Source organism: Oculina patagonica, chromosome 13, assembly GCF_052425735.1.
Source record: "Oculina patagonica isolate OP01 chromosome 13, crgOcupat, whole genome shotgun sequence".
Lineage (NCBI taxonomy): Eukaryota > Metazoa > Cnidaria > Anthozoa > Scleractinia > Oculinidae > Oculina > Oculina patagonica.
This window is the reverse complement of record NC_135770.1, coordinates 26313835-26341398: the sequence shown is the minus strand read 5'-3', so window position 1 is coordinate 26341398 and position 27564 is coordinate 26313835. Positions and strand designations below refer to the sequence as shown.

General features: G+C 37.5%; 4 protein-coding genes across 4 annotated transcripts in view; 2 read left to right on the top strand and 2 right to left on the bottom strand.

The window, feature by feature from the left end:
- Positions 1 to 27564, bottom strand: part of LOC144636226 (polycystin-1-like protein 2) — a 144606-nt gene that overhangs the window by 34046 nt on the left and 82996 nt on the right. The gene's annotated exons all lie outside the window — the stretch shown is intronic.
- On the bottom strand, positions 1049 to 13979 carry LOC144635520 (lactadherin-like). Its single transcript, XM_078494617.1, has 8 exons — positions 13894 to 13979; positions 13750 to 13807; positions 8786 to 8899; positions 7526 to 7854; positions 6673 to 6811; positions 3200 to 3525; positions 2345 to 2483; positions 1049 to 1746 (listed from the first exon to the last, which is right to left on the bottom strand). The coding sequence occupies exons 1-8, from the start codon at positions 13903 to 13905 to the stop codon at positions 1049 to 1051; spliced, it is 1815 nt and encodes a 604-aa protein (XP_078350743.1). The 5' UTR covers positions 13906 to 13979.
- Positions 15163 to 25054, top strand: LOC144635518 (EGF-like repeat and discoidin I-like domain-containing protein 3; the record flags this gene model as incomplete). The annotated part of the gene is made up of 7 exons (XM_078494616.1): positions 15163 to 15221; positions 15307 to 15364; positions 18638 to 18751; positions 19688 to 20007; positions 20658 to 20796; positions 23944 to 24269; positions 24986 to 25054. Coding segments are annotated over exons 1-7 (1038 nt in total), but the record flags the coding sequence as incomplete, so codon positions are not given.
- The window catches only part of LOC144636325 (uncharacterized), a 36082-nt gene continuing 33549 nt past the window's right edge, over positions 25032 to 27564 (top strand). The window contains exons 1-2 of the mRNA XM_078495508.1: positions 25032 to 25124; positions 25717 to 26355. Coding sequence (XP_078351634.1) covers positions 25097 to 25124; positions 25717 to 26355 — 667 coding nt within the window. The 5' untranslated portion in view covers positions 25032 to 25096. The remainder of the gene's footprint in view (positions 25125 to 25716; positions 26356 to 27564) is intronic.

Sequence of the window (27564 nt, the reverse complement as noted above, 5' to 3'; positions counted from 1 at the left end):
TGGGGCTGTCGAATTAGCTGTTAACCAAGACCTAGACAATGCAGCTACGTGGTTCAAAGAAAATGGTATGAAAGCAAACCCGGACAAGTATCAAGCCATAGTACTCGGCAAAAACTCTCAAGAAATCAGCCTTAAATCCGGCGATATTAACATTCCTATTAAGGACCAGATCAGCCTATTAGGGGTGACATTAGATAGTAAATTAAAGTTCGACGCCCATGTTGCCATCGTATGTCGAAAAGTCAGCAGTCAAGTTAATGCTCTTAATAGACTGAAGACCATTTTACCGTTAAAAACAAAACAGTCGCTGTATCGTTCTTTCATTTTACCACATTTTTATTACTGCTCTCAAGTCTGGCACCATTGCGGGAAAAGAAACACCAGAAAACTGGAAAAAGTCAATGAACGGGCATTACGTTATGTTTTTAAAGATAAGAAATCGTCATACGAACAACTGTTGAAACGAATGAGTTCCCAGACACTGCAAAATAGACGAATTCAGGACATGTTGTGTACTATAAATAACTGCCTAAGTAACAAAGCCCCACCTAGCATTAAGAACCTAGTCTCATTAAGAGGTTGTAGTTACAATCTTAGGGGTGAAAATATGTTGGCCTTGCCAAAAGTAAATACCACCAAGTAAGGTCTAAAGTCATGGCGCTACTTTGCTACAAAAATATGGAACGAGCTACCAAATGAAATCAGGGCCATTGTTGGTAAAAATGAATTTGTCCGAAGGATACGCACTGTAAACTTTTAAACTTTTTAGCCGAGAGATGTAATTTTTTTATAGCATTTTTAACATACTAGACACAATAATATTTTTAGGTAGTGCATTTAAACATTTTAGATTTTAGATTATATATTTTTATTTTAGTGGAACATCTGTAAACTAGCTATTCTAAGCTAAGCATGTTTCTCACTTTAAATAAAGTATTGTATTGTATTGTATTGTATTGTATTGTATTGTATTGTATTGTATTGTATTGTAAACGGAAGCCTACTTTGCTACAAAAATATAAACGTTGTTGTTGTGGGTTATTTTACTCTACATTAAACGATTAGCAGTAAATAAAGAAATAACTAAAAGATGACACAGATCCCTACCTAGACCAGCCTTCTTCACTGTATTTATTTGTTTTGCGGTCAATGCGGCATCGAAAACTTGCATGGCGGCAATTCGTCCCAACAAGTACCGGCTATCGTCTGACTTCACACCCATTCTCACGTCATCTTGAGTAGCAAGAGTCATGCCGGTTCCGATATCCTGCTGCAGGACTCTTTCTCCATTCAGCCAAATACTTGCAATACCAGTTGTGTGATCATAGGAAGTACCAACATAATGCCATTCGTTAAGTGCCAGGGATTGACTGGTCGACAAGGCAGATGTAGGTGAGTAATCTCTATTCGTGTACTGAGCCCACAGTTTTCCGGACCCCACAATCCACATATGAACACCCCAATCAACACTAGGTCGATATTGGAAAATAGGTCCGGCTGTATTTTCAGGAAACAGCCAACATAACATTGTGATGGAGTGTTGTATATCTAATCCTCCATTGTTTGGGAACTCGATGTAACTGTTGACATGTCCGTAGAATTGGTAAGAGCCACCGTCCACATCATTCGGGCCAGCGGCTAGAGACACCCCAACGGCGGTACCCTGGGGTTGTTCATTGTTGATTTCCCGTGTTGCAAACCAGCTGTTCAGAGGATAGAGGGCCTTAGGATGTGGAATATTGACGGCTACAGGATAAAAAAAGAAAATCATGAAGACGTGGCAATGCAAAAACCTAGTAGAGTAAATTCACCACAATGTTTTTAAAAATTAATTAATAGTAAGCCTGTTGAGTGTGAATTCAAGTATTTACTGAAGAGCAATTTATAAGACCTTTTTATACTTGTGATCGCTCAATATTTGCGTTCAGCTTCAAAAATCTACACAAAAAGAAACTGAAAAGTTCTATTTTCTACGCTTTGTTAAAAAAGCTTGTCATAGTGCGATTGTTTACTTACTCCTGAGCCACAGTTATAGATTCATATATGACCTTTACGGTCATTATTCTGAATTTGTTTTGTATTTGTTGTTATGTAAAAATTAGTTTCAAATAAAAAACTTTTTGTTGCTGTTGCCGTTAATGTTATAATTTGTTTGTGCTTTGCCTTTTATGATAATTTTAATTTCGTGCATTACGAAATTAGGTAACGTCTCAGGTAACCAGAAGCAGTACTTTTGTGCATCGCAATCCTTGATGGTGATTCCAGTATAAATATAAAATCATACGCTTGGTATGCAATAGCTGGCAGAAAAATGTCAAAATAGAACAAAAACCTGGTACAGCACCTACACAGCCATAGAGCTCAACTCTCATTGATACTGATATATGCCAAGCAACTGGTCGAAAACGGAAGTAACGAGCTGCGATTGGTGGATCAAGGTCATGATAAACAACAGTGTCCAGGTCTGTGTTTCCAACAAATTCCTAATAATTAACATGAAAACTTGTGAGAGTATGTACTTATTGACTGGCTGGGAGGGTCGGAGGGGAAATATTTGGCTCGAGGTCAAGACGTAAGGACCGAGGGCAGCGAATTCCATGCATCCTGACCGAGAGCCTAATGTTTTCCCGTCCAGCCGAACCTAACTTAATCGTACAGTTTGTTTCGCTTCCTTTCCCTTCGACTTCAAGTCGTTTGGTTTGCCATTGAGGATTCATGCTGCTTTCACTTGACTGAATTCGTTAGTTCCTCGACAAATGCTGAGCTCTGCATTTCGGTTGTCGCCCAGAAAGTACTCAAAAGTTTCATATGTCAGACTGACTAGTGGGACCTACACTGTGTCAGGTTTAGTCTTTGCTGTCTCTCATTTTGATTTTAGTATAAAAACTGTAGAACCAAATGTTTTCAAATTTCATCTCACGGCAGTCCCGGGGCCATACGGCTTTACCGGACCATCTCGCGCCAATCTGTGCGGCCCTATAAACGTCAGCTTTCATCATGATTTTCACTGGATTGCGCGAGCGTGGTTGTACGAGTCACATGATACCTTTAAACTACATAAGCTAGAGAAGCCGCGGTTGGACTGATAATTTGAGATACAAATTCTGGCTCACTTCGTAGTACGAACAGACGTCGATTTTAAGAAATGAAGAACTGGAGTTTATCAGTGTTTCAGTTGGTAACGATAAGTATATTTTACCTTGTCTACGCTTTGTCCATGTGCTCTGTAGTACTGAAAATTCAGTCCGTCGTCACTGTACTGTAGCTTGTACTTGGTTACCCACATTGGCATATCAGGTCTATGTCGTCCTTGCGTGGCCACACCAGTCACTTTAGTGTACACACTACCCAGATCCACCTGAAGCCATTGATTGACATTGTTTTTGTCCGCCCTCCAAGCTCCTGAAAATCCTGTAAAGTGTAGTCTGCCTTTGAAGGGGGCAGTTCCCACTCTATTATGCGAAGAGGCACTTATATGTCCGTCAGAGATTGCATTGTTCTCCATGCCAAGTGCTTCTTGACATTCTAAGAGATAAACGAGATTGATTGAAACATAAAGATGATATTTAAGGAAATCAATAACTTTCCTATGTAATTCTGCTTCAGAGCAGCTGTTCTTTAAAAAAGAAAAAAATATAGGTTGAAAACTCTATCTTGTAGGAATTACGACATATTAAATTAGTATCTAAAAAATAAAGAAACCAGTCATTAAAAAGGTGGAATGAGAAAACTAAATGTAAAATTTACCTACTGTTACCTTAAGCGAAACCTGAAAGCTACATATCTGAATACCTGATGATGATGCTATTAATGATGATGTTAATGATGATGATGATGTCGACTCATAAACGTGAAAGTTTTTTAATTATTTGATCTCAACTCTGAACACGGACAATTAAAGTACCGTAATGCGGTGTCAGGTGTTGAAATCATAAGTCTGCTGATGATACAGAAACAACGACGGGATCACTCGCACCAACGCAACTGAGGGTGCGACCCGGGATAAGCTCTCAATATATCACTCTCTCCAGAATCTGCTGGCATCACAATCGGGCTTGGAGACGGGCAAACAGTACAGAGTGTGACGCGTAACACTCAGCAAATCGTAAAAGTGACGTAATACTAACACTGAAAGAAACCCTTAGGGTAGGAACACAGAAGAGCCGTCCGTACTATCGATGCTAATTCGATGATCTCGCACTTCAACACGACCACAGCATGGACTTTGAAAAAATTAAGATCATTGAAAGAGAACGAAATTATGATAAACGATTGTTCTTGGAATCATGGTATTTTCTAAAGAGATCCCAGCTCAGGGAATGACCACGTGGACATTCCGGACATCTACACCTCCCTTCGTTAATTTGCTAACTTCCCACAGGCTAGCATATCTGCATAATTTGCGACTTTGTTAGTCATCGTTACGCTTTCTCGTTCCACAAAACCGATGAAGGCCTAAGCTTTTAGGTCGAAACGCTTTTTAGCATTTTTACGAAACGTTGTATATAACGTTTAGGAAGCCAGCGCCAAAACTTTTGTGCATAAAATATCATGAAACCTGGCCGCAATTTTAGTATCTTACACATGCAACAGCGTTCAAGCAGGCTCGCGGAGTTTTGTGATATGTTCAATACTTTACTTTTTTGCCCCCTATTTCAGAATAAAATTTAACAGGAAAAACACCAATGAAATGTTTTGGCTCCATAACGGAAGATAAAGGAGGTCAGAGTGATGAAACCATATGCCGATAAGAAACGGAAAGATCAACTAGCGCTTCCAAAACCTACAAATCTACAAATAATACATCTGGTTCCGTGGAACATATATACAATATTAGTGCCTGAAGGATTTCACGTTTTAAAACAACAAAGTTATGGCTTTTTTCAAACATTACATTAAGATTCAGAGAACGCCTTGCAGTGTTCCAGAAAACGAAAACCGAGTGATAAGTACTAATTTTGTGGTAGAAATCCGCGGCTGTTACAATAAAGTTATACACATAAGTATCTCCTCAAATGGCCGCTGTCATTACTGTTTGAAATTACAAGTTGTGCAAAGTAAGAACCATCGTTTCTGTGAACCCGTTAAGCAATTTCTGGATTATCGAAAAACGCCCTGGTAAACTGAAGGCCGTGAGAGAACGAGTGCTCCAATCGGAGAGTGTAGTGTTTGAAATACATGTAGCAACTAAGATACAACACAACATTGTCCTCCCTTGGACACGACGACAAGTTAATTTTATTTATCGCATTACACTACTGTTGATAATAATTACAATCGTGATTTATTTCGCAATGTAGTGTTTTCAGTAATTTTCGTTATAATCACAATCTGCAAAATTTTCGCTTTTTTCCCTCCTCCAACCATTTGACTGCTTATAAACTCATGCTGACTACCAGTTGTGACTACAGACCGTCCGAAAATCCAAAAGCAAAACAATGTTACGGACAAGAAATCACAATGAAAATCGAAAAGATGGGCAATACAATCAATAAGTATTTCTCTGCAGTTGAATAACAAGAGTTGACAAACCAGTACAAAGTGGACTTGGAAATTTTCGGCCATTAAACTCTTCCAACCGGACGAAGCCAAACCTATATAACCGTTCGTTAGTTCACAGTGAAGCCACAGTTTCCACTGAAAAACAGAAAACCGCGGTAAATGTTTTCTTTTTTTAACAGATGGAATCAGCAGTGAAAGTATTGTTTTTGCACTGCGAAAATTTTGCACGGCACTCTCTCAAACAAAAGTTTCATTCATAGAAGGAAATACTTGGGAAATGTTCAATTTGCGTGACAGATTGTTGATGTCTGGAAAAGGTCATGATGCTTTAAATATAAATTTGGAAACATTCACTTTTATGCTTGACAAATCAAAAAAACTTTACTTAAAAATTCGAATTAATAAGTTGACACTGGCTAAAAATATTGTTTTTGAACGTTTCGGCCACTACTGTTGCCTTCTTCAGCAAGATAAAAATGCAAATGTTCAGCGGCGTCCTGTTAAAAATTATGTAACGAATGTGTGATAAAAACTAAATGAACTTTCCGAGTGCAACAAAAGTCTCTAGAGCATTCTTAATGAGTGTATGGATTCTTAATGCTATTGTAAACGTTTGGTAGCGCTATGTGTTCGTTTATAGCGTTCCTATCTCGCACAGAATGCCAAGCTTCAAGAATTAGTCGTTGTTTCCACACCGTTGACCTGTCAACAATTTCGACGCTCTCCAAATCTATTTGATGGTCGTTAAGCATATGGTGTTTTGCCAACAAAGAGTTTTTATCCAATGTTGCGATGGCCTTTGCGTGTTCTTTCATACGTATTTTAAGCGCGCATGATGTCTGACCAACATAAACACAGTCGCAATCGTTACACTTGATCTTATATACAATTCCTCTATTTACAATTTAATGTATATGACTGTCTGTAGGTGTTGTTAAGTAGTTAACGAAAAGCAAACTTCCAACAAGAACATCGAGAAGCCGTCAAGACAAACTATAGAGACAATGGAAATGCTGATCAGTCATTCTCACTACAGTATAATACATTGCCATGTCGCTAGAGCCATGGTTCCACTTATAAAACGAACTTTGTCCATTATGTTGCATGAAAGTTTTCGTCATTTTCTCTACATACATGTTGCAAAAGAGTCTAAATAATTATAAGGTTTACCTCTACAACCATAAAGCTCCACTCTCATCGATGTCCACTGATACCAAGCAACTGGTAGAAAACGAACGTAACGTGACGTGATTGGTTGACTTAGGTCATGATACACAACTGTGTCCTGGTCCGTGTTTCCAGCAAATTCCTAAATCAGCAAGACAGCAATTTGTTAGAGATTTTTTAACTAAAAGAAGATCGAAATGGGATTCCTGGAACTCAATTTTATAGTCTCCTTAAACAAAATTCATCTACAGTTTGATCTCTTTATAACGAGAACACTTTGGATAAAATGAACGGGTCATTGTCTTATAGCGTAACTGAGAAAATACGATCCGTGTCAGCATGTGAACATCAATGCAAAACAGTGAACCACGCGTTATAGGGACAAAATCTCATGATTGTTTTATCTAAATATAGCCAATTGTCCCTGGACATCCTACGATGTCCTATTGTCGCTTCAAACTTCCAACACAACCAAATTGAGGACTGTAAATTGCCACAAACCATCCATTTATTTCACAAGTTATTCAACATGGCGACAACCACGAGGTCGCTTCCAAAACTGCTATCACGTGACAACTGATAGGCATGCAATGTGTACAAAAACGATGAAAATATGAAATGTCAATGTTCAGTCGCGACACCTATGGCTAAGGCGTTTTAGAGCTGCGATTTTTCTAACTTAACGTTTAGAAGTGAAATAAAACAGGATTGGTAATATTCTGTGGCAGTTACAGTAAGCTTTAGGTCGGCGAAGGATTCGTTTTACCCGAGGTTATTATTGATACAGATGGCCATTTAACATATTTGTAAGTAGGTGTAAGTAAGTAGGTGTTTCCAAAAATTGACTGTAATTCACCTTGTCTGCGGCATCTCCTGGTTCTCTATAGTATTGGAAGTTCATTCCATCGTTACTGTACTGAAGCTTGTACTTGGTCACCCAGTTAGAAACGCCATTTCGTCCTTGTGTTGCTACACGTGTCACTTTAGTGTACCGACTACCCAGATCAATCTGAAGCCATTGATATGCATTATTTGTGGCAACCACCCAACCTCCAGCTTTAACTGCAGTTGCTTGATAGTGAAGCCTTCCCTGATGGGCAGCCTCATCAGCACTCCATTGGGAAGACGCAGTTATTTGCCCATCAGAGATTGCACCGTCTTCCATGCCAAGAGCATCTAAACATTCTAAATGTTTTGTACAATAGATGAAGATACAAAGCTTATTTTGGACATTACTACAGCACCTCAAGCGAAGTACATGTTGAGAATTGCCATATTGGCAATCGATCTACGGAGGTACGGGGTGATGTATTTACTTTCACAACACTTCTTATGTGGCCAGCAGAGCTATTAAGTGCCACTGCAAATTACATTTCATTATTTTGGCGTTCCTTGAGACATCATAATTTCTGGAACGAAAGTAAAGAAATGCAGAATAAAATAGTGACCTTTTAAAGTCTTCGGTATTTATAGTTCATTTAACAAAATCGGTTGATTCTGATTAGATGAGAGCAGTACTCATGACACGAATTTTTACGAAGATTTCCAAATTTAACGAGAAGACTTCTGAAGATCTAGATCTCAGAAATTGACCCGAAGACCCGTGAAATTCGAAGTCAACCCAATGGCTTCCAAAGATACCCGAAGTTGTTCCAAAGTCTTAAACGTAGAGTTCCGAAGGCTAATCATTCGTAGTACGGAAATAAGACTGTCCTAATTTTGTTGAATATACTATAAATACACATTCGATGACCTTCTCGTAAAATTCGTGATTACTAGGCATTCGTGATTTTTTGAAAGTACTCAAATTGCACTCGCCTCAAGGCTAGTGTAACACTTTATAACTTTCAAAACATCACTCGTACCTATTAATCATGAATTGTACTCCAGGTCGTGTGATTTCCTAAACATTTTTTCTTTCCTCTTTAATGACACTTTTCAAACTGAAAGAAATTGTGACACAGTGTTTATTTTAGCCGTACAGCAACATGATGGCCAAATAACTTATTCCTGAACGACGCTTTGGCTTCCTTATAACCCTTATTATCATTTTACTAAAAGGGAAGTAAACTATACGTTGCCAATTTTAAAGGATTGTCATTAATAGCTATAATACCTTTCTTGCAATTGTCTCCATAAAATCGTTCGGTACACTCACAAACATAGCTGTCCTCTCCTTTTACTGTGCAGGCTCCTCCATTTTCGCATGGGTTGCTCGTACATGGAGTTGCTGAACGAAAAACATAAGGATCGAGTTAACGTAGTAGACCGAAGGTTGATGAAGGAATAAGCAGGTTACATTAAGGGCAGAGGAAAAACAGAACAATCTTCTAATTGCGGAAAATCACGGAACAGGTAAACAAATCGGATACCACGCTGTATACTTTGAAAAAGCGTTCGATTCCATCCACCGTGTAAGCCTGATGGAAACATTATGAAGACGTACGGTATGTCGAAGGGGAAGGGTGGGGGAGGGGGGGAATCTTTTTTCTAAATACACTGTGAAGTTCTGTATTTTCATTTCGCCTGATTACACGCAATTGTAAGAAGGCCTTGTTACAAATCACTAATATTAAAGGTTGCTGAAGCGAGAAATATCACTGTAAAAACCAGTAAATCCTTGCTCACTTATTTGTTGTAAAATATGCGAGATATGATCCGCGTGTACTGATAAACATGCAATTGCGGCCTGATTTTCTCTTTCATTTCAATATTTTCTTAATATATAGATTTAGGCAAGCCTAAAAGCGGAGCTCCACATTTATTTAATTTTCACTGGAGTTTACATATGCGGTCATTCAAAGCTTTAATGTATACGCTGGCCCATAGGTGTAAGACAAAATTAAATCGATCATGGTTGAAATGAATGTCTTTATACGGTACAACAAAAATAATAATCTCAAGAACAACTCATGGCCTAAAAATCAATTAAGAGTTAATTCTCTGATTTCTAAGAATAGAAAATAGTTTCGCGATCCTCTTATCTTTTTGCTTTATACAAAAGGTACGGCTGTTCCGAAAACGCGGAGTGCGGAGTGCGGAGTGCGGAGTGCGGAGTCCGAAAATGCGGAGTCTGTAAAAAAATTAAAAAAAAATAATAAAATAAAAATAAAATAAAAAAAAGTGTGATAAAAAAAATTAAAATAAAATGAAAAATATATAAATATTAAACTAAATATTAAAAAAATAATACACATTTTTGCACAGCTTCGCCCGAAGCAGTGAAGCGGATCGTTCAGACCGCGGCCATTTCTTTCTTCAAAAATGACTGCAGTTCACGTTTCACGAAATATTAACAAACAGTATTTCCAATTTTTTGGAATCACTACTCGTAAACTTCAAATAACTTTAGTTTCTTTTTTACCAAAGAGCCTAAAGCCATGTTGCTTCGCCTGGCTTTCCACGAATACACAGTAAACTCTCTAAAAGAACCATCAGCAACGTGGCACTTTTCAACTCCGCCTTTTATGCTAGACGAAGTTCAAATTAAAGAAAAATGTACAACAACGACACGCTACTCCGCAGCACTTAATAAAAAAGCAAAAAATAAATAAATAAAAATTTCCCCAAAAGTCATTTAACCGCCTTTGTGCCGTGGATATCTACATCCATCTGTGGACATGTCATTTTTGGTTGAAATCATGTTTTCAGTGCAAGAATACTAATTCTTTTGATTGTAAGTTCTTTTCGCTGGGAACTCGGAACCTGGGAACCGTTTATTTCAGGTGTCATGGAAACACGTCTGTGTCAAGGACAATCGTGATAACTGGTAATGGTTATGTCAAGCTTGCAATAGCTTTTGCTTTTCACTACAAATGACACATCTGTTGCTGAAAAGTAACATTGTATATTTTGATACGGGTTAGATGTACACTGTCTCGGTTCGTTGTTTACACAAAAAACGCTTTCATTCTCGTGTGTTTCCATACATAGTGCATGGAAAATTCCCTAACTATGAACAAAAAGACAAAACAATAACGGCAACTTATTGTCTGGAGATATAAATGTCTTAAGTAAAAAACGCAACCGTTTAACGCGGCTAACTGTTTCTTGTCCACAACAATCAATTGTCGCAAGTTAAACATGCTACTGATAAGAAAGAAACAGGAAATATCCACTTCATACATTATCCCTTCCACTTAGTGCACAGAAATGGTAAATTGTACATAAAGCTGGCAATGCAGGCATTCTCTTACAACTTAAATTGAAAATAACGTACACATATGTGTGATACCTCACAAGTCTATCTTTTCAAAAAAATCAAAACTGCTCCTAATTTAAGTGAACAGAGTGAAATTTGAACGTTGTCAAAGTCTTGAAAACTAGCGCCTTGAAGGCAAGGTACAATTTAACACAACAGAGTCACGACAAGTAATCGACAGTTTATGCAAAAATGTGTATTATTTTTTTAATATTTAGTTTAATATTTATATATTTTTCATTTTATTTTAATTTTTTTATCACACTTTTTTTATTTTATTTTTATTTATTTTTTTATTTTTTTACAGACTCCGCATTTTCGGACTCCGCACTCCGCACTCCGCACTCCGCACTCCGCACTCCGCGTTTTCGGAACAGCCCAAAAGGTACGTCAATATATTTTGTGGAAAAATATTCCCGTCTCGCTTTTCTTGTCTTAACATCTGTGCACTCAAATGGGTTACTCACGTACGCAAATTTAAAACTTTAATAATAACAAATCGTTGTTCATTTTTTAGCTTTTTTTATTTCCTACCGTGTGCACAGTTTAAACAAATTTTAACGTACACTAAATCATCTCCATTCAGTGTGGTCATTCAGTGTAAAAGTGAGCTTCACTAAAGCAAAAAACAAAAACTACTTTAAGGAAAATATTATTCAGTTTATATTCATAGTTCGCGCTCTCGATCTAGATGGGGTAAACATGATTTTCAGAACAAGTTTAATTTTTTTGCTCGAGGTTTCTGCTTTATCGTCGTTCAGCACTTCAAAAAACATCACTTATACTGTATGAATTTCTTCTGCCGAGAAAATTTACGGCTTAAAGTCGAAATAAACTTACAGCAATAAGAAATAAACTCTCATCTGACAGGACATAACTTCAAGGGACTCGAAATCTACTTTATACGGCCGAACAAAATCAACTCATTACGCCAATAAATAATCAGTAAATCCATAGCAAAATAAGTCTAAAATAAAACCAACTCAGCGGAACAAAAACAAAATGAGCTGACATGTAAGCATAAATGTATTACATATTGAAGCGACTGAAAGCGGCAAAGTATTTACTGAAAGATCTAAACCTTGCTGGCGGAATCTCTCGAAACTGCGTTCAGAAAGTAAAAACATTTTCTGTCATAAAATCAGCTCAGCAAGGTCGTTACCTTGCATCAGACTCCTGTCTCTTTCTTCAGCGGACATGATCCATGCAGTAGTTAGCTTCGTTTCAACACATAGTTATTGTATTCTTGATAATGCATGACAGCCGCAGATTCAACCGCAAACAACAGAAAGAAAGCAAACTCGACTTGCACAAGGAATATCATTCGCAATTATTTCGGATCTCCTCGTAAACCTTTTTCGTTTTCCACAGTTTCATGGAATACACTGTAGATACGATGACTTTTTAGGTCATCGTGCGAGAAATATTTTGGTACGAAAGTTCTCCTTTTACTGGCGATTTCATTCAGCCTACACAGTGAACACCGCGCAACAAATTTTCCCGCGTTTTCAAATCATAACTTCGTTTAGATCTAACTGAAACGTCCACATCATCCAGGACCATAAAGTCAATTGCTCGTTTTACGGTTACGGAAAATGAATGCGACAAAAGACCGATAAAATAAAAATTTAACCGTGTAGCAATCGAGCGAGAGCCACATTTGTTTGCGTTAAGGTGCATAGAGGCTTCGATACACTCACACATAAAAAAGGCAAACATAAAAGAGCAGTTGGATAATAAATCTCTCAGATGTTTTGCTGTGTAGTGTCGCTGAGTAATTTTACCCGTTGTCCATATTTGTCTTGCCCCATACCATGATGACCATGAAAACTCAGCCACATGGTTTCTCTACTTGTAATTTTCTATGGCTATGGGGCTACGCTCTAAGGAGCTCCGCTAAAATTCATTGGAAGCAAATAATGTTAAAACACTTTGACGCAAGTGCCGCATTTTCCCAGATATATATCTGCGCTCGGAAGACTTAAGAGAATTGAAATCGCCATAAATAGACGGCTGGGTGCTATAGATTCGAAATTTATAATAATAATGCCAGGATTCTTTGACAAAACACCGAGCGTGTTGACCTCAAAAAGCTCTTCAATCATAAAAAGAAAAAAAGTTTAAAAAAATGCGCTGATACAGTTTAATTAGGTCACAATCCGATGCATTTGTTAGTAAGTAAAAATGAGGTTGTTGAATAATTTTCGCCCTTTTTTGTCTATTGGATAAGTGGCGTTTATTAATGGAAGGCGTTTTCATTTATTAATTTTTTCATGAAAATATAGAACATGAAACTGGATATTGAGCAAATGCGGAAAAAAGTAAAGGGCAGAGATTAAAAGCATTAAAGCTAAGAACTTTAAACTTATCTCAAGTTCTCCAAACTTGGGTTCACAAAAATGAAGCAACAATTAAATTTATTATTGACACTTGCCATAACATACCTTGTTATATTTCTATTTTTTTAGTCCCTATTGTTTGGGTGGCGTCTGCTAGACATGGGGGCTACTATCATATATAATTAGATACGGGGCTATTGAAAGTTTCCTGGGTGTTTATTACAGGGGCGTTTGTCGGTTTTTTGTAAATCATGCCTGACACTCGATTCGAAAATGTGGTCGTGTGTACTGCAATTTAAATTTTCTCGCCCGCCATATTCTTAATAGCCCTTTAACCATCTGAAAAGAAAGTGCTGTTTGATATATTTCAATAAATGGTTTGGTGAATATCGCAATTATTTTTGTGGCTTACAGCTGAAATCACACGTTATGTAACGCATAATTTTTTGGTGGCTGGCAACTAAATTAAAGAATATAGATTCAATACTGTTTCAATGCTGTGATTAGAATTCGCACGTCAATATAAAAGGGCAAACAAACCTGTGCCATATTCTAGTACTCCATTAATTACAACCATCAAGCCAAAAACCCAAAGAGTCTGAAAATGCAATAAGTATCTAGTTGCATTAACCATGCAAGTAGTATGAAGAAAAAAGGAAAAAAAAAAGAAAAACACGGCTTTACCTTGAGAAACATTTTTCTCACACCGATAAAGACATCAGTAGAATGTTTTTAAAACGTTAGAAGCTTCGTTGCCCGTCTAATACAGCAGAAGATGTTTAAATTTACTTTTCACTAAGGAGATGGGTAGCCCCCACAGAGATTGTTTGACTGGGTCAAGAAAAGTGCATAAAAATTTAATAAAGATTTCTTATAAAATTTCGCAGATTATTAAGAAGTGAAAAATCTAGAAAACTATAACAAAAATACAGAAGGTGACAAAGGTCATGGCAACGAAGAGCATATTTAACTTTTGACACCAAACGTTAAGGTACAAATGCGGTAACTTTCTTGTCTGTGTATGGAACCCAGCTGTGTGACAAATCAAATCAAAGCTTTGGAGAAGTCGTGGTGCTGTTTGTTTTTCGATATTGTGTAAGGTGATGTTGGAGAAAACTATTTGATTTTCAACTGAGGTTGCTCAAGAGAGCGAAGGGGATAATTAGCTAAAAGCTCTGAAAAAGAATTTTAGTCCTTAATGAATTGACAGTGGCTTTGAATTTCAGTTTTTTAGATTGTTCTGGATTATTTGGAACTGTTTAATTGAAGTTGCTTCATAACTGTGAATACCACTGTTATTTGTCGTCATTCATTACCCACATAATTTACTTTATTACGCACTGCCATTATAATAAACAAACAAAAAGATATGTAATTATGTGGGTAATGAATATTTGACAAATAACAGTGGTATTCATGAAGCTTCAATTAGGCTGATTCCAAAATAATCCAGGCTGTCTAAAAACTGAAATTCAAACCACTGTCAATTCATTAAGGACTAAACCCCCCTATTCTTTTTCAGAGCTTTTAGCTAATTATCCCCTTCGCTCTCTTGAGCAAACTCAGTTGAAAATCAAATAGTTTTCTCCAACATCACCTTACACAATATCGAAAAACAAACAGCACCACGACTTCTCCAAAGCTTTGATTTGATTTGTCACACAGCTGGGTTCCATACACAGACAAGAAAGTTACCGCATTTGTACCTTAACGTTTGGTGTCAAAAGTTAAATATGCTCTTCGCTGCCATGACCTTTGTCACCTTCTGTATTTTTGTTATAGTTTTCTAGATTTTTCACTTCTTAATAATCTGCGAAATTTTATAAGAAATCTTTATTAAATTTTTATGCACTTTTCTTGACCCAGTCAAACAATCTCTGTGGGGCTACCCATCTCCTTAGTGAAAAGTAAATTTAAACATCTTCTGCTGTATTAGACGGGCAACGAAGCTTTTAACGTTTTAAAAACATTCTACTGATGTCTTTATCGGTGTGAGAAAAATGTTTCTCAAGGTAAAGCCGTGTTTTTCTTTTTTTTTCCTTTTTTCTTCATACTACTTGCATGGTTAATGCAACTAGATACTTATTGCATTTTCAGACTCTTTGGGTTTTTGGCTTGATGGTTGTAATTAATGGAGTACTAGAATATGGCACAGGTTTGTTTGCCCTTTTATATTGACGTGCGAATTCTAATCACAGCATTGAAACAGTATTGAATCTATATTCTTTAATTTAGTTGCCAGCCACCAAAAAATTATGCGTTACATAACGTGTGATTTCAGCTGTAAGCCACAAAAATAATTGCGATATTCACCAAACCATTTATTGAAATATATCAAACAGCACTTTCTTTTCAGATGGTTAAAGGGCTATTAAGAATATGGCGGGCGAGAAAATTTAAATTGCAGTACACACGACCACATTTTCGAATCGAGTGTCAGGCATGATTTACAAAAAACCGACAAACGCCCCTGTAATAAACACCCAGGAAACTTTCAATAGCCCCGTATCTAATTATATATGATAGTAGCCCCCATGTCTAGCAGACGCCACCCAAACAATAGGGACTAAAAAAATAGAAATATAACAAGGTATGTTATGGCAAGTGTCAATAATAAATTTAATTGTTGCTTCATTTTTGTGAACCCAAGTTTGGAGAACTTGAGATAAGTTTAAAGTTCTTAGCTTTAATGCTTTTAATCTCTGCCCTTTACTTTTTTCCGCATTTGCTCAATATCCAGTTTCATGTTCTATATTTTCATGAAAAAATTAATAAATGAAAACGCCTTCCATTAATAAACGCCACTTATCCAATAGACAAAAAAGGGCGAAAATTATTCAACAACCTCATTTTTACTTACTAACAAATGCATCGGATTGTGACCTAATTAAACTGTATCAGCGCATTTTTTTAAACTTTTTTTCTTTTTATGATTGAAGAGCTTTTTGAGGTCAACACGCTCGGTGTTTTGTCAAAAAATCCTGGCATTATTATTATAAATTTCGAATCTATAGCACCCAGCCGTCTATTTATGGCGATTTCAATTCTCTTAAGTCTTCCGAGCGCAGATATATATCTGGGAAAATGCGGCACTTGCGTCAAAGTGTTTTAACATTATGTGCTTCCAATGAATTTTAGCGGAGCTCCTTAGAGCGTAGCCCCATAGCCATAGAAAATTACAAGTAGAGAAACCATGTGGCTGAGTTTTCATGGTCATCATGGCATGGGGCAAGACAAATATGGACAACGGGTAAAATTACTCAGCGACACTACACAGCAAAACATCTGAGAGATTTATTATCCAACTGCTCTTTTATGTTTGCCTTTTTTTATGTGTGAGTGTATCGAAGCCTCTATGCACCTTTACGCAAACAAATGTGGCTCTCGCTCGATTGCTACACGGTTAAATTTTTATTTTATCGGTCTTTTGTCGCATTCATTTTCCGTAACCGTAAAACGAGCAATTGACTTTATGGTCCTGGATGATGTGGACATTTCAGTTCGATCTAAACGAAGTTATGATTTGAAAACGCGGGAAAATTTGTTGCGCGGTGTTCACTGTGTAGGCTGAATGAAATCGCCAGTAAAAGGAGAACTTTCGTACCAAAATATTTCTCGCACGATGACCTAAAAAGTCATCGTATCTACAGTGTATTCCATGAAACTGTGGAAAACGAAAAAGGTTTACGAGGAGATCCGAAATAATTGCGAATGATATTCCTTGTGCAAGTCGAGTTTGCTTTCTTTCTGTTGTTTGCGGTTGAATCTACGGCTGTCATGCATTATCAAGAATACAATAACTATGTGTTGAAACGAAGCTAACTACTGCATGGATCATGTCCGCTGAAGAAAGAGACAGGAGTCTGATGCAAGGTAACGACCTTGCTGAGCTGATTTTATGACAGAAAATGTTTTTACTTTCTGAACGCAGTTTCGAGAGATTCCGCCAGCAAGGTTTAGATCTTTCAGTAAATACTTTGCCGCTTTCAGTCGCTTCAATATGTAATACATTTATGCTTACATGTCAGCTCATTTTGTTTTTGTTCCGCTGAGTTGGTTTTATTTTAGACTTATTTTGCTATGGATTTACTGATTATTTATTGGCGTAATGAGTTGATTTTGTTCGGCCGTATAAAGTAGATTTCGAGTCCCTTGAAGTTGTGTCCTGTCAGATGAGAGTTTATTTCTTATTGCTGTAAGTTTATTTCGACTTTAAGCCGTAAATTTTCTCGGCAAAAGAAATTCATACAGTATAAGTGATGTTTTTTGAAGTGCTGAACGACGATAAAGCAGAAACCTCGAGCAAAAAAACTAAACTTGTTCTGAAAATCATGTTTACCCCATCTAGATCGAGAGCGCGAACTATGAATATAAACTGAATAATATTTTCCTTAAAGTAGTTTTTGTTTTTTGCTTTAGTGAAGCTCACTTTTACACTGAATGACTACACTGAATGGAGATGATTTAGTGTACGTTAAAATTTGTTTAAACTGTGCACACGGTAGGAAATAAAAAAAGCTAAAAAATGAACAACGATTTGTTATTATTAAAGTTTTAAATTTGCGTACGTGAGTAACCCATTTGAGTGCACAGATGTTAAGACAAGAAAAGCGAGACGGGAATATTTTTCCACAAAATATATTGACGTACCTTTTGTATAAAGCAAAAAGATAAGAGGATCGCGAAACTATTTTCTATTCTTAGAAATCAGAGAATTAACTCTTAATTGATTTTTAGGCCATGAGTTGTTCTTGAGATTATTATTTTTGTTGTACCGTATAAAGACATTCATTTCAACCATGATCGATTTAATTTTGTCTTACACCTATGGGCCAGCGTATACATTAAAGCTTTGAATGACCGCATATGTAAACTCCAGTGAAAATTAAATAAATGTGGAGCTCCGCTTTTAGGCTTGCCTAAATCTATATATTAAGAAAATATTGAAATGAAAGAGAAAATCAGGCCGCAATTGCATGTTTATCAGTGCACGCGGATCATATCTCGCATATTTTACAACAAATAAGTGAGCAAGGATTTACTGGTTTTTACAGTGATATTTCTCGCTTCAGCAACCTTTAATATTAGTGATTTGTAACAAGGCCTTCTTACAATTGCGTGTAATCAGGCGAAATGAAAATATAGAACTTCACAGTGTATTTAGAAAAAAGATTCCCCCCCCCCCCCCCCGACCCTTCCCCTTCGACATACCGTACGTCTTCATAATGTTTTCATCAGGCTTACACGGTGGATGGAATCGAACGCTTTTTCAAAGTATACAGCGTGGTATCCGATTTGTTTACCTGTTTCGTGATTTTCCGCAATTAGAAGATTGTTCTGTTTTTCCTCTGCCCTTAATGTAACCTGCTTATTCCTTCATCAACCTTCGGTCTACTCCGTTAACTCGATCCTTATGTTTTTCGTTCAGCAACTCCATGTACGAGCAACCCATGCGAAAATGGAGGAACCTGCACAGTAAAAGGAGAGGACAGCTATGTTTGTGAGTGTACCGAACGATTTTATGGAGACAATTGCAAGAAAGGTATTACAGCTATTAATGACAATCCTTTAAAATTGGCAACGCATAGTTTACTTCCCTTTAGTAGTAAAATGATAATAAGGGTAATATAAGGAAGCCAAAGCGTCGTTCAGGAATAAGTTATTTGGCCATCATGTTGCTGTACGGCTAAAATAAACACTCTGTCACAATTTCTTTCAGTTTGAAAAGTGTCATTAAAGAGGAAAGAAAAAATGTTTAGGAAATCACACGACCTGGAGTACAATTCATGATTAATAGGTACGAGTGATGTTTTGAAAGTTATAAAGTTACACTAGCCTTGAGGCGAGTGCAATTTGAGTACTTTCAAAAAATCACGAATGCCTAGTAATCACGAATTTTACGAGAAGGTCATCGAATTTGTATTTATAGTATATTCAACAAAATTAGGACAGTCTTATTTCCGTACTATGAATGATTAGCCTTCGGAACTCTACGTTTAAGACTTTGGAACAACTTCGGGTATCTTTGGAAGCCATTGGGTTGACTTCGAATTTCACGGGTCTTCGGGTCAATTTCTGAGATCTTCAGAAGTCTTCTCGTTAAATTTGGAAATCTTCGTAAAAATTCGTGTCATGAGTACTGCTCTCATCTAATCAGAATCAACCGATTTTGTTAAATGAACTATAAATACCGAAGACTTTAAAAGGTCACTATTTTATTCTGCATTTCTTTACTTTCGTTCCAGAAATTATGATGTCTCAAGGAACGCCAAAATAATGAAATGTAATTTGCAGTGGCACTTAATAGCTCTGCTGGCCACATAAGAAGTGTTGTGAAAGTAAATACATCACCCCGTACCTCCGTAGATCGATTGCCAATATGGCAATTCTCAACATGTACTTCGCTTGAGGTGCTGTAGTAATGTCCAAAATAAGCTTTGTATCTTCATCTATTGTACAAAACATTTAAAATGTTTAGATGCTCTTGGCATGGAAGACGGTGCAATCTCTGATGGGCAAATAACTGCGTCTTCCCAATGGAATGCTGATGAGGCCGCCCATCAGGGAAGGCTTCACTATCAAGCAACTGCAGTTAAAGCTGGAGGTTGGGTGGTTGCCACAAATAATGCATATCAATGGCTTCAGATTGATCTGGGTAGTCGGTACACTAAAGTGACACGTGTAGCAACACAAGGACGAAATGGCGTTTCTAACTGGGTGACCAAGTACAAGCTTCAGTACAGTAACGATGGAATGAACTTCCAATACTATAGAGAACCAGGAGATGCCGCAGACAAGGTGAATTACAGTCAATTTTTGGAAACATCTACTTACTTACACCTACTTACTAAAGCTTACTGTAACTGCCACAGAATATTACCAATCCTGTTTATTTCACTTCTAAACGTTAAGTTAGAAAAATCGCAGCTCTAAAATGCCTTAGCCATAGGTGTCGCGACTGAACATTGACATTTCATATTTTCATCGTTTTTGTACACATTGCATGCCTATCAGTTGTCACGTGATAGCAGTTTTGGAAGCGACCTCGTGGTTGTCGCCATGTTGAATAACTTGTGAAATAAATGGATGGTTTGTGGCAATTTACAGTCCTCAATTTGGTTGTGTTGGAAGTTTGAAGCGACAATAGGACATCGTAGGATGTCCAGGGACAATTGGCTATATTTAGATAAAACAATCATGAGATTTTGTCCCTATAACGCGTGGTTCACTGTTTTGCATTGATGTTCACATGCTGACACGGATCGTATTTTCTCAGTTACGCTATAAGACAATGACCCGTTCATTTTATCCAAAGTGTTCTCGTTATAAAGAGATCAAACTGTAGATGAATTTTGTTTAAGGAGACTATAAAATTGAGTTCCAGGAATCCCATTTCGATCTTCTTTTAGTTAAAAAATCTCTAACAAATTGCTGTCTTGCTGATTTAGGAATTTGCTGGAAACACGGACCAGGACACAGTTGTGTATCATGACCTAAGTCAACCAATCACGTCACGTTACGTTCGTTTTCTACCAGTTGCTTGGTATCAGTGGACATCGATGAGAGTGGAGCTTTATGGTTGTAGAGGTAAACCTTATAATTATTTAGACTCTTTTGCAACATGTATGTAGAGAAAATGACGAAAACTTTCATGCAACATAATGGACAAAGTTCGTTTTATAAGTGGAACCATGCCTCTAGCGACATGGCAATGTATTATACTGTAGTGAGAATGACTGATCAGCATTTCCATTGTCTCTATAGTTTGTCTTGACGGCTTCTCGATGTTCTTGTTGGAAGTTTGCTTTTCGTTAACTACTTAACAACACCTACAGACAGTCATATACATTAAATTGTAAATAGAGAAATTGTATATAAGATCAAGGGTAACGATTGCGACTGTGTTTATGTTGGTCAGACATCACGCGCGCTTAAAACACGTATGAAAGAACACGCAAAGGCCATCGCAACATTGGATAAAAACTCTTTGTTGGCAAAACACCATATGCTTAACGACCATCAAATAGATTTGGAGAGCGTCGAAATTGTTGACAGGTCAACGGTGTGGAAACAACGACTAATTCTTGAAGCTTGGCATTCTGTGCGAGATAGGAACGCTATAAACGAACACATAGCGCTACCAAACGTTTACAATAGCATTAAGAATCCATACACTCATTAAGAATGCTCTAGAGACTTTTGTTGCACTCGGAAAGTTCATTTAGTTTTTATCACACATTCGTTACATAATTTTTAACAGGACGCCGCTGAACATTTGCATTTTTATCTTGCTGAAGAAGGCAACAGTAGTGGCCGAAACGTTCAAAAACAATATTTTTAGCCAGTGTCAACTTATTAATTCGAATTTTTAAGTAAAGTTTCTTTGATTTGTCAAACATAAAAGTGAATGTTTCCAAATTTATATTTAAAGCATCATGACCTTTTCCAGACATCAACAATCTGTCACGCAAATTGAACATTTCCCAAGTATTTCCTTCTATGAATGAAACTTTTGTTTGAGAGAGTGCCGTGCGAAATTTTCGCAGTGCAAAAAACAATACTTTCACTGCTGATTCCATCTGTTAAAAAAAGAAAACATTTACCGCGGTTTTCTGTTTTTCAGTGGAAACTGTGGCTTCACTGTGAACTAACGAACGGTTATATAGGTTTGGCTTCGTCCGGTTGGAAGAGTTTAATGGCCGAAAATTTCCAAGTCCACTTTGTACTGGTTTGTCAACTCTTGTTATTCAACTGCAGAGAAATACTTATTGATTGTATTGCCCATCTTTTCGATTTCCATTGTGATTTCTTGTCCGTAACATTGTTTTGCTTTTGGATTTTCGGACGGTCTGTAGTCACAACTGGTAGTCAGCATGAGTTTATAAGCAGTCAAATGGTTGGAGGAGGGAAAAAAGCGAAAATTTTGCAGATTGTGATTATAACGAAAATTACTGAAAACACTACATTGCGAAATAAATCACGATTGTAATTATTATCAACAGTAATGCAATGCGATAAATAAAATTAACTTGTCGTCGTGTCCAAGGGAGGACAATGTTGTGTTGTATCTTAGTTGCTACATGTATTTCAAACACTACACTCTCCGATTGGAGCACTCGTTCTCTCACGGCCTTCAGTTTACCAGGGCGTTTTTCGATAATCCAGAAATTGCTTAACGGGTTCACAGAAACGATGGTTCTTACTTTGCACAACTTGTAATTTCAAACAGTAATGACAGCGGCCATTTGAGGAGATACTTATGTGTATAACTTGATTGTAACAGCCGCGGATTTCTACCACAAAATTAGTACTTATTACTCGGTTTTCGTTTTCTGGAACACTGCAAGGCGTTCTCTGAATCTTAATGTAATGTTTGAAGAAAGCCATAACTTTGTTGTTTTAAAACGTGAAATCCTTCAGGCACTAATATTGTATATATGTTCCACGGAACCAGATGTATTATTTGTAGATTTGTAGGTTTTGGAAGCGCTAGTTGATCTTTCCGTTTCTTATCGGCATATGGTTTCATCACTCTGACCTCCTTTATCTTCCGTTATGGAGCCAAAACATTTCATTGGTGTTTTTCCTGTTAAATTTTATTCTGAAATAGGGGCAAAAAAGTAAAGTATTGAACATATCACAAAACTCCGCGAGCCTGCTTGAACGCTGTTGCATGTGTAAGATACTAAAATTGCGGCCAGGTTTCATGATATTTTATGCACAAAAGTTTTGGCGCTGGCTTCCTAAACGTTATATACAACGTTTCGTAAAAATGCTAAAAAGCGTTTCGACCTAAAAGCTTAGGCCTTCATCGGTTTTGTGGAACGAGAAAGCGTAACAATGACTAACAAAGTCGCAAATTATGCAGATATGCTAGCCTGTGGGAAGTTAGCAAATTAACGAAGGAAGGTGTAGATGTCCGGAATGTCCACGTGGTCATTCCCTGAGCTGGGATCTCTTTAGAAAATACCATGATTCCAAGAACAATCGTTTATCATAATTTCGTTCTCTTTCAATGATCTTAATTTTTTCAAAGTCCATGCTGTGGTCGTGTTGAAGTGCGAGATCATCGAATTAGCATCGATAGTACGGACGGCTCTTCTGTGTTCCTACCCTATGGGTTTCTTTCAGTGTTAGTATTACGTCACTTTTACGATTTGCTGAGTGTTACGCGTCACACTCTGTACTGTTTGCCCGTCTCCAAGCCCGATTGTGATGCCAGCAGATTCTGGGGAGAGTGATATATTGAGAGCTTATCCCGGGTCGCACCCTCAGTTGCGTTGGTGCGAGTGATCCCGTCGTTGTTTCTGTATCATCAGCAGACTTATGATTTCAACACCTGACACCGCATTACGGTACTTTAATTGTCCGTGTTCAGAGTTGAGATCAAATAATTAAAAAACTTTCACGTTTATGAGTCGACATCATCATCATCATTAACATCATCATTAATAGCATCATCATCAGGTATTCAGATATGTAGCTTTCAGGTTTCGCTTAAGGTAACAGTAGGTAAATTTTACATTTAGTTTTCTCATTCCACCTTTTTAATGACTGGTTTCTTTATTTTTTAGATACTAATTTAATATGTCGTAATTCCTACAAGATAGAGTTTTCAACCTATATTTTTTTCTTTTTTAAAGAATAGCTGCTCTGAAGCAGAATTGCATAGGAAAGTTATTGATTTCCTTAAATATCATCTTTATGTTTCAATCAATCTCGTTTATCTCTTAGAATGTCAAGAAGCACTTGGCATGGAGAACAATGCAATCTCTGACGGACATATAAGTGCCTCTTCGCATAATAGAGTGGGAACTGCCCCCTTCAAAGGCAGACTACACTTTACAGGATTTTCAGGAGCTTGGAGGGCGGACAAAAACAATGTCAATCAATGGCTTCAGGTGGATCTGGGTAGTGTGTACAGTAAAGTGACTGGTGTGGCCACGCAAGGACGACATAGACCTGATATGCCAATGTGGGTAACCAAGTACAAGCTACAGTACAGTGACGACGGACTGAATTTTCAGTACTACAGAGCACATGGACAAAGCGTAGACAAGGTAAAATATACTTATCGTTACCAACTGAAACACTGATAAACTCCAGTTCTTCATTTCTTAAAATCGACGTCTGTTCGTACTACGAAGTGAGCCAGAATTTGTATCTCAAATTATCAGTCCAACCGCGGCTTCTCTAGCTTATGTAGTTTAAAGATATCATGTGACTCGTACAACCACGCTCGCGCAATCCAGTGAAAATCATGATGAAAGCTGACGTTTATAGGGCCGCACAGATTGGCGCGAGATGGTCCGGTAAAGCCGTATGGCCCCGGGACTGCCGTGAGATGAAATTTGAAAACATTTGGTTCTACAGTTTTTATACTAAAATCAAAATGAGAGACAGCAAAGACTAAACCTGACACAGTGTAGGTCCCACTAGTCAGTCTGACATATGAAACTTTTGAGTACTTTCTGGGCGACAACCGAAATGCAGAGCTCAGCATTTGTCGAGGAACTAACGAATTCAGTCAAGTGAAAGCAGCATGAATCCTCAATGGAAAAGCAAACGACTTGAAGTCGAAGGGAAAGGAAGCGAAACAAACTGTACGATTAAGTTAGGTTCGGCTGGACGGGAAAACATTAGGCTCTCGGTCAGGATGCATGGAATTCGCTGCCCTCGGTCCTTACGTCTTGACCTCGAGCCAAATATTTCCCCTCCGACCCTCCCAGTCAGTCAATAAGTACATACTCTCACAAGTTTTCATGTTAATTATTAGGAATTTGTTGGAAACACAGACCTGGACACTGTTGTTTACCATGACCTTGATCCACCAATCGCAGCTCGTTACTTCCGTTTTCGACCAGTTACTTGGCATATATCAGTATCAATGAGAGTTGAGCTCTATGGCTGTGTAGGTGCTGTACCAGGTTTTTGTTCTATTTTGACATTTTTCTGCCAGCTATTGCATACCAAGCGTATGATTTTATATTTATACTGGAATCACCATCAAGGATTGCGATGCACAAAAGTACTGCTTCTGGTTACCTGAGACGTTACCTAATTTCGTAATGCACGAAATTAAAATTATCATAAAAGGCAAAGCACAAACAAATTATAACATTAACGGCAACAGCAACAAACTAATTTTTACTAATTTTTACATAACAACAAATACAAAACAAATTCAGAATAATGACCGTAAAGGTCATATATGAATCTATAACTGTGGCTCAGGAGTAAGTAAACAATCGCACTATGACAAGCTTTTTTAACAAAGCGTAGAAAATAGAACTTTTCAGTTTCTTTTTGTGTAGATTTTTGAAGCTGAACGCAAATATTGAGCGATCACAAGTATAAATAGGTCTTATAAATTGCTCTTCAGTAAATACTTGAATTCACACTCAACAGGCTTACCATTAATTAATTTTTAAAAACATTGTGGTGAATTTACTCTACTAGGTTTTTGCATTGCCACGTCTTCATGATGTTCTTTTTTTTATCCTGTAGCCGTCAATATTCCACATCCTAAGGCCCTCTATCCTCTGAACAGCTGGTTTGCAACACGGGAAATCAACAATGAACAACCCCAGGGTACCGCCGTTGGAGTGTCTCTAGCCGCTGGCCCGAATGATGTGGACGGTGGCTCTTACCAATTCTACGGACATGTCAACAGTTACATCGAGTTCCCAAACAATGGAGGATTAGATATACAACACTCCATCACAATGTTATGTTGGCTGTTTCCTGAAAATACAGCCGGATCTATTTTCCAATATCGACCTAGTGTTGATTGGGGTGTTCATATGTGGATTGTGGGGTCCGGAAAACTGTGGGCTCAGTACACGAATAGAGATTACTCACCTACATCTGCCTTGTTGACCAGTCAATCCCTGGCACTTAACCAATGGCATTATGTTGGTACTTCCTATGATCACACAACTGGTATTGCAAGTATTTGGCTGAATGGAGAAAGAGTCCTGCAGCAGGATATCGGAACCGGCATGACTCTTGCTACTCAAGATGACGTGAGAATGGGTGTGAAGTCAGACGATAGCCGGTACTTGTTGGGACGAATTGCCGCCATGCAAGTTTTCGATGCCGCATTGACCGCAAAACAAATAAATACAGTGAAGAAGGCTGGTCTAGGTAGGGATCTGTGTCATCTTTTAGTTATTTCTTTATTTACTGCTAATCGTTTAATGTAGAGTAAAATAACCCACAACAACAACGTTTATATTTTTGTAGCAAAGTAGGCTTCCGTTTACAATACAATACAATACAATACTTTATTTAAAGTGAGAAACATGCTTAGCTTAAAATAGCTAGTTTACAGATGTTCCACTAAAATAAAAATATATAATCTAAAATCTAAAATGTTTAAATGCACTACCTAAGAATATTATTGTGTCTACTATGTTAAAAATGCTATAAAAAAATTACATCTACTCGGCTAAAAAGTTTAAAAGTTTACAGTGCGTATCCTTCGGACAAATTCATTTTTACCAACAATGGCCCTGATTTCATTTGGTAGCTCGTTCCATATTTTTGTAGCAAAGTAGCGCCATGACTTTAGTCCTTACTTGGTGGTATTTACTTTTGGCAAGGCCAACATATTTTCACCCCTAAGATTGTAACTACAACCTCTTAATGAGACTAGGTTCTTAATGCTAGGTGGGGCTTTGTTACTTAGGCAGTTATTTATAGTACACAACATGTCCTGAATTTGTCTATTTTGCAGTGTCTGGGAACTCATTCGTTTCAACAGTTGTTCGTATGACGATTTCTTATCTTTAAAAACATAACGTAATGCCCGTTCATTGACTTTTTCCAGTTTTCTGGTGTTTCTTTTCCCGCAATGGTGCCAGACTTGAGAGCAGTAATAAAAATGTGGTAAAATGAAAGAACGATACAGCGACTGTTTTGTTTTTAACGGTAAAATGGTCTTCAGTCTATTAAGAGCATTAACTTGACTGCTGACTTTTCGACATACGATGGCAACATGGGCGTCGAACTTTAATTTACTATCTAATGTCACCCCTAATAGGCTGATCTGGTCCTTAATAGGAATGTTAATATCGCCGGATTTAAGGCTGATTTCTTGAGAGTTTTTGCCGAGTACTATGGCTTGATACTTGTCCGGGTTTGCTTTCATACCATTTTCTTTGAACCACGTAGCTGCATTGTCTAGGTCTTGGTTAACAGATAATTCGACAGCCCCAGGGCTAGCATGGGAATGGTAGATCTTTGTGTCATCGGCATAACTTAACAGCCTACACTCCCTTATCGCATATATCATATCGTTCATAAATATGTTGAACAGCAATGGCCCAAGAATGGATCCTTGTGGCACGCCTC

What these genes read in the sequence shown, in the direction of transcription:
- LOC144635520 (XM_078494617.1), bottom strand. An exon ending in CAGGAGATGCCGCAGACAAG is followed by an intron (nt 6,812 to 7,525) that starts GTGAATTACAGT and finishes TTGCTGATTTAG; the next exon opens with GAATTTGCTGGAAACACGGA. An exon ending in GGAGCTTTATGGTTGTAGAG is followed by an intron (nt 3,526 to 6,672) that starts GTAAACCTTATA and finishes TTTATCTCTTAG; the next exon opens with AATGTCAAGAAGCACTTGGC.